This window comes from Peromyscus maniculatus, chromosome 5, assembly GCF_049852395.1.
Source record: "Peromyscus maniculatus bairdii isolate BWxNUB_F1_BW_parent chromosome 5, HU_Pman_BW_mat_3.1, whole genome shotgun sequence".
Lineage (NCBI taxonomy): Eukaryota > Metazoa > Chordata > Mammalia > Rodentia > Cricetidae > Peromyscus > Peromyscus maniculatus.
In genome coordinates, this window is record NC_134856.1 from 142,279,827 (window position 1) to 142,286,634 (window position 6,808).

The 6,808-nt window shown below is 42.5% G+C and overlaps 1 protein-coding gene across 2 annotated transcripts; it reads left to right on the forward strand.

Moving 5' to 3' along the window:
• Positions 1-509: 509 nt before the first annotated feature.
• Positions 510-2,664, forward strand: LOC143266730 (protein CTLA-2-beta-like). Of its 2 annotated transcripts, none has more exons than XM_006981713.4 (5): positions 510-676; positions 1,328-1,453; positions 1,726-1,848; positions 1,946-2,056; positions 2,359-2,664. In XM_006981713.4, exons 1-4 carry the CDS (start codon positions 593-595, stop codon positions 2,054-2,056), a joined length of 444 nt encoding a protein of 147 aa, XP_006981775.1. In that variant the 5' UTR covers positions 510-592; the 3' UTR covers positions 2,359-2,664. The 2 variants fall into 2 exon arrangements, with proteins under 2 accessions (XP_006981775.1, XP_042134544.1); XM_042278610.2 differs by having other exon boundaries at positions 2,436-2,664.
• The last annotated feature ends 4,144 nt before the right edge of the window (positions 2,665-6,808 follow it).

The window sequence follows — 6,808 nt, forward strand, 5'->3', positions numbered from 1 at the left end:
TGAATGACAAGTTTCTGTAACATCTCTGTTTTCCTTTTATTATTTCATCCTCTCTAAGATGCGCCTGTCTGTCACAGGCTGAGTTTCAGGCAAGGAAGTCACAGACAGAAACACCCCCCTTGATGTTTATGATGTGCTGTCTGCAGCGCCTTCACAGTTCCTAGGCTAGCATATGTTCTCCATACAGGTGTGGAATCTGAGGTAGAGCTGTGGCATGCAAAAACTATCCCCAGTGAGTTCATCCTCCCACAATTCTGTTGTTTTGAAACCTCACTTTTTCACAACAGGCCATCCCTGAGTCTTAGGATCTCAGAAAAGCCACATTCTGTAAGACACAGCTTGGAAGTGGAGTTTTTCTCCAGAACCATGTTTCCTGCCTGGGAGCCTGACTCACTAGTCAAGCTAGCTTATGACTTTACTCTGTGGGCCAGGCTGAGGCTTCAGGGAAGAGCTAGGCACTGTTCCAGAGAGGAAAGGGTGGAGCCACAGGCTGCTCTGCTCCTGCACCACTAGCCTCCTTTGTAAATAGCCCTTAGTGGGGTCTGGACAGCACAGTTCTGGTTTCACCTTTGAGCAGAAGCTGCAGCACTCCATGAGGGAGCTGAGACAGGCAAGGTACACAGGCCCTGGATCCTTCGGAATCATGCTCCAAAAACATCCTCACAGCTTTGCTCTGGTAACCTGACTTCTCTTCTTTCTCTAGGTTTTGTTTTACTTTATTTTCTTGTTTGTTTTCTTTTTTAGTTTTGTTGTTGATGTTATTGTTATTGTTTTAAGATAATAATAGAATTACATAATTGCCCCCTCCCCTCCCCTGCGCCTCCCCCCCCCACCCCCCATTTCTTTTCTCACAACCTCAGATATACCCTTCCTGACTCATTTAAAAATCTGGCCTCTGGCCTCTTTTTTCATTGTTGCTACAATTATGACTACAAAGGAAAGGGGGTGGTGCGGGATCTGCCCTTTCTGATTGGACAGTTCTGGCTTGGCAAGATGCAGCAGGTTGTGGGGGCTCCGGTGCAGGCCAGGGAGGAGGCCACTGGCAGTCCCACACTCAGAGCTGAATGGTGAAGTGGGAAGTCAGAAGTTAAGAGCTGGGACCCTTGGCAAATCCCCAGTTAGACAAGAGGAGTTACCAGGGGGAGCAGGCCCCCACTTATGCACCCACACTCTCCAAGGGTACCCTGCCTCACCCCAGCTCGGAGCTGGCTCCCTAGCAGTCATTTGTACCACCTGGTGCCCTCCTACTAATCAGAATGCATAGTATTACTTCTGTGTAGGTTTTCACGGATGATCAGTTGGTATTGGGCAATTCCTTGTTCCCTAGGTTTTTGTGACCTCATTAGTGCTCTCCTACTGCTTGAGAATGGCCTCAGCTGCTCCACCACGAGATCCCAGTTTGGATGCTGAATGGGAGGAATGGAAGATGAACTTTAAAAAATCCTACAGCCCGGTTGGTAACATTTCAGAAAGAATGGGCCTTGCTGTTGGGGGTCTGTAGGCATAAATGTGGCCACAGAGGCCAGCCATCACTGAGGACTTGCTTAAGACATGCACTATGAACTCAAGGTGGCCAACTTTGCTCTCTGTGTATGGAGAATGGCTGGCTGTGGTGTCCTGAGATCCCTCTCCATGGCTCCTTTTTACCTGTTGCTACACTCCATTTGGTCAGCTTGTATGTGGAGTTAATAAGAAGAAAATACTATCTATTGTGTTCATTTCCAGGATGAAGAAGGACACAGAAGAGCAGTGTGGGAAAAGAATAAGAAATTTATTGAGAATCACAATGCAGACTATGAGCAGGGAAAGACAAGCTTCAGTATGGGCCTGAATGGATTTAGCGACATGGTGAGTGAGATATGGATTATTAATTCTGTGCTTGTTCCAGAAAGGTCTTTACATTTAGTCTCTTGGTTTTCAATGTTTTATTTGCTTTTCCATGAAGACATGGGAGGAATTCAAGATACGTTGCACTGGAATTTTAAAATCCCCTGAAGATTTGCCTAAATCTAAGACTTTAGAAGAGAACAGGAATGAGGCACCTGTGATGGATTAGGTAAGACAGTGTCTCATCCCTACCCTCAGTTGCCCACAGGAAGCCAAGGAGAAAATGAAGTCCTCACTGAGGTCAGCTGTAGAACAACTGGAGTTTCACTGTTTGACTAAGTGTTCTGCTCTATGAAGTGTGGAGAGAGTTTATATTAGGCTGTCAATGACAACCTTTTCTTCTTGATTGGGGTACTGTAGTTGGGCATAAAGTATGGTGACCATGAAGGAAAAAGGCTTCAGGGAAGGTACTGTGAGAAAGCCACTGTGCTACAATCTTTCTAATCAGTGTGATATGTGCTTTTCTTCCAGCTGGATTAGCAGGAGGGGCAGGATTGTCAACAGTAAGATAGCCTAGGAGTAAAGCAATTACTCTGTCATTGCCTCAGGAGCCTTCTGCCAAGATGTGAGCTGCATGATGCTGAAAGAATGGACTGGGGGAAGAAGGAACAGGAGGAGTCCTCTCCATCACATTGTCCAGCATGTGCTGTGTAGAATGAAACACTGAATTCATTTAATATTAACACTGTGATGTGAACTACCATGAATATTCACACTAATAAAATATTAACAATGTTTATCTCTATATCTTAAAATTAAAGCTTAATTTTAAATGTAGTATTATGCTTTCTTTCTGGTTTTGTTTCAGTAAGATTTTGTTAAAACCTTCTGCTTGAAGGTATACCTGGCTGTGGGAAGGTGTTCTAGGCGAAGTAGTGCCAGGTTCTCTCATTATAGAGTCTGTTTCCCATCCTTGGTTGAGCTCTGTTTCCTGGGCTCCGGGTGCCCACTTTCAGGAACGATCTGAAAGTAGACAAGGAATTTTCTGGGATTCCAGCTTGTTAATTTGCATGAGTTAATCAAATATAATTAGTGACTAGAAATCTAGTCAGGCAGAGATGGCACCCTCTGTCCCAGTGTCCTGATCCTGTACCATGGATCTCATTTTATATGATCATATCAGTCATCTGCACTAGCTGTGCTGTGACCACATAGAAGCCATCTAAAGGATGAGGTCTGAGTGACAGGAGTGTAGTCTATGCTCAAGTGACCCTTTCATAAACCAACAGAGCCCAGTCATGCAAAAAGGTACATGGATGTCTCTTCCTGCAATTACATTCAGACCAACCTCAAAAGTCATCAGTTTCAGAAGGGTTCAGGTCTCCAAAAGACCTAAGGAATGTCATTACCTGTGACTACCTTTTGAAGTTAACATAACAACAGCACATTACAGACTTCCAATCCAAAATGAATTATAGGGACATAACAAGGAATAAAAAGTCCAAAAGTGTTGGGATCAGAATGGCTCTGACCCTCTAAGATTGCCCCCACCTCCCCTGTCTGAGTGCGCTGAGGTCAGGCTGTTCTGCAGATGTTTTGCTGTTTGGTATATCTCGTGGTTTGGCAGCTGTGGCTTCCTGGGGCATGCTGACCATTCCTTGACCCTGGGTGCTTGGTAAACAATTCTGTTTGTTCCTCCTGAAAGGGTATATAAGATGGGGAAGAAAGAATAAAGAGAGTCCTGATGCTTGCAACTTGACTGGTGTGTGCTGTGTTCATCCCGACTTCCTCGCCAGGTTTTGGGCCCAATTGCCGTGCAGGCACGGCACAAAACAAAAGAACCATATACTAAATTCCATGGCTGACTGTGTCAGCCAACCACCTCAGCTATGTTTCCTGTAAGATATGTAGACTCTAAGCTCTTGGGCTGGTTCTTGCCATATGTTTAGCTTTCTTTGGTGGATATCTCATGGCTCTGGTCTCACCACCTTTGGTGAACTCCACTGCTAGTCAGTTCCATGAGGGGTCTGTCAGCGCCTGCTTGCAGATGCTCTGACCTGAAAACAAGTGCCTCTCCTCAATGTCTCTCAGAATCCATGACTCACCAAATTTAGGAATTTTCATGCCTATGGAACCAGTTGTTCACATATTACACCACGTGGTTTTCAGACACCTTTGGGTAAAGCAGGGCACTTTTGGATATTAAACTCATCCATTTCTCTTCACTGATTCTGGGGACTCATTTCACTGGAGAGCAATTTTCCAGAATACTTTAAAGGTTCCACAACCAATCCACCGTGACTCTCCCATTGTTACAGGCATGTTTTTAAGTCTGTATGAGAGTCTCTTTCATTTCCAGGATCTTAAGTTCCAACAATGACTTTTAAAAACACATATGGATAGTTATAAGAAAGAGCATTTATAAGATAAGAAATAGCCAGATGTTTCTAGGACCATTAGAAGGTAGTCTAAGAGTGTTCCAGTCATATCTCTCCTGCTGCCTTTCCTACATTAATCTCTGGTATCCCCATCTCACCCTGTTCCTGTTCTATATCCTGCTGCCTCATCACAAGCTAGGGGAACCTGTGAGGCTGTGGGATGTAGTTCACATTCAAACCCCAGCAGTAGCAGCTGCACAACTGTTATAGTTCTTCTCTGTGATTGAACATTATCAACCAGGATTGACCTCTTGAACACAGAACAGATGTTGCTTATGTATTATATGTGTATAATATATAACTGAATTATATGTATAGTTGTTCATACTGACTTCCCAAAGCTGTATACAGGTCAGTCCACCCTGCTTTCCTCATGGTGCCAGTTGCATGCCAGAAAACCATGAGACAAATACATCTCCCAAAACAGAAATCAGCCCTTACACCTTTGCAGACAATATCTTGCACTATAGGCTGGACTCCAGCTATTGCCCAGCTCTGTGTCCTACAGCAGGGTATTTAATAACCTATTCTCATTTTTCTATCCTTTGGTTAAATGTATTCACCATCAACAAATCCCTTTCTTGGTCTCCTAAATTTATGATGCCTTTCTTCCATTTCAGTGTCCCCCTTCTCATTTAATGACCTACCTCTGCCACCTTGCCACACACACTGAAATCCAGGTCCAAAACATCATAATACCCATGCTATTTATCTTTAATATCCTGGTTTCATTTCCTGAACATAATAATCTTCATTTCCACATGTTTCCTACAAATGTCTTGACATAATTTTCTTTATGTCTGAAAGAAAGTATATTGAATGAGCACATTGTGTTTTCTTTATTCATTCATCATTTGGTGGATGTCTCGGTTAGTCACATGTCTTAGCTGTTGAGAATGGTGCAGCAGTGAGCCCAGGTGTATGAATGACTCAGGTATGTTGACTTAGCATCTCATGGATACTCAGCAGTGGTATATCTGTGTTTCAGTTATAATTTTGAGTAGCTGGAATTTCTGGTCCTGCCTGGCCCATGGTCAGGACAAATCTCTCTCACCCACCAGTCCCGCAGCTGCTCAGACACAACCAAGTAAACATACAGAGACTTATATTACTTATAAGCTGTATGGCTGTGGCAGGCTTCTTGTTAACTGTTCTTATATCTTAAACCAACCAATTTCTATTAATGGGTTAATAAGTTAATACATATTAAGTATTAGATTCAGGTTCTTTAGGATAGGACACCTTTTGGAATGATCTTTGTAACATACATTTACCTAGACTTCTCTAATTTTTAGTATGTGTTTCTTGCTTGATATTGTTCGCATTGGTTGTAGTTCCCTCTTATCTAGGTCATTATCCCTCATTATTCCTGGACAATATTTGATAACCATTCCTTTGTATACAGTCTGGTATTAGGTTAGAACCTTCTTATTTAGATAAAAGGGGGAGATGTAGTGGGTAGCCATTTTAACTTTGATCTGGAAGTTCCAACTCCCATTGAGGCTTTGGTAACTGTCATGCCTACAAGGTGGGGCTGAGAGAGGACCTGGAGACCCATGATCTGGATGCGCCAGCTCTCTTGGTTCCTGGACCCAGGATGCTGTAGGTAGACCGAGCAGAGTTCTCCAGAGAACACCACCGGACTGCTCTACATCTTTCCCAGACTGTGCAACCTATCCCTTCACTTGTAAGTTACCCCACAAAATAAGCCCCCCTTTTAACTATGTGGAGTGGCCTTAATAATTTCACCAATAATTTAGTTTCTTGAGAAGCCTGCACACTTAATTCCCAGTGTCTGCAGTGGTCCACATCCTCGTCCACAGTGGACTCTGACTCTTTCCTTGGACTTTCACTTGTCATGAGCTTTGAATCCCTGACAGTCTGCAGTTTGAATTTACATTTCCCTTCTTGCTAAGGACATTGAACTTTAGCTTTTTTTTTTTTAACAATGTACAAAACTTCTTAGATAACTTGTCAGTTTATTAGCTATTGTTAAAGCTTTATTTTTCTTTAATTTTGAGATTACAACGTAATTATACCACTTCCCTTTCTCCTTTCCTTCCTCCAAGTACTCCAATCTAGACCCTCCTTCCTCTATTTGTAATTTAGGGCTTATTTTTTTTTTTCATTGTATGTTGTTACATCTGCCTGCGTGTGTCTGTGTGTGTATGTGTATGACTGTGTGTGTTTGTGAAGTTCTTGTCAAACTGGTATTTCATTTGCTTGGTAGAGTTATACCAAGACATTTTATATCATTTGTGGCTGTGATGAAGGCTATTGTTTTCCTGCTCTCTTTCAGCCCAGTTAGTGTTTGAATATAGGAGGGCTACTAATTCTTTTTTTGAATTGCTCTTGTATCCAGACATTTTCCTAAGATGTTTATCAGCTGTAGGAGTTCCTTGGTATAATTCTTTACATTACTTATGTATACTATCATATCAACTGTGAATAATGATACTTTGACTTTTTCCTTTCCTATTTATATCTCCTTGATTTCCCTTAGTTCTCATACTACTCTAGCAAAAACTTCAAGTACTACATTT

Bases quoted from the DNA above. Each gene is read 5' to 3' on its own strand.
- LOC143266730 (XM_006981713.4), top strand. From the start codon at position 593: ATGAGGGAGCTGAGACAGGCAAGGTACACAGGCCCTGGATCCTTCGGA. The intron at 1,454-1,725 runs GTTGGTAACATT...GTTCATTTCCAG, and splicing joins TTAAAAAATCCTACAGCCCG to GATGAAGAAGGACACAGAAG. The intron at 1,849-1,945 runs GTGAGTGAGATA...TTTTCCATGAAG, and splicing joins TGAATGGATTTAGCGACATG to ACATGGGAGGAATTCAAGAT.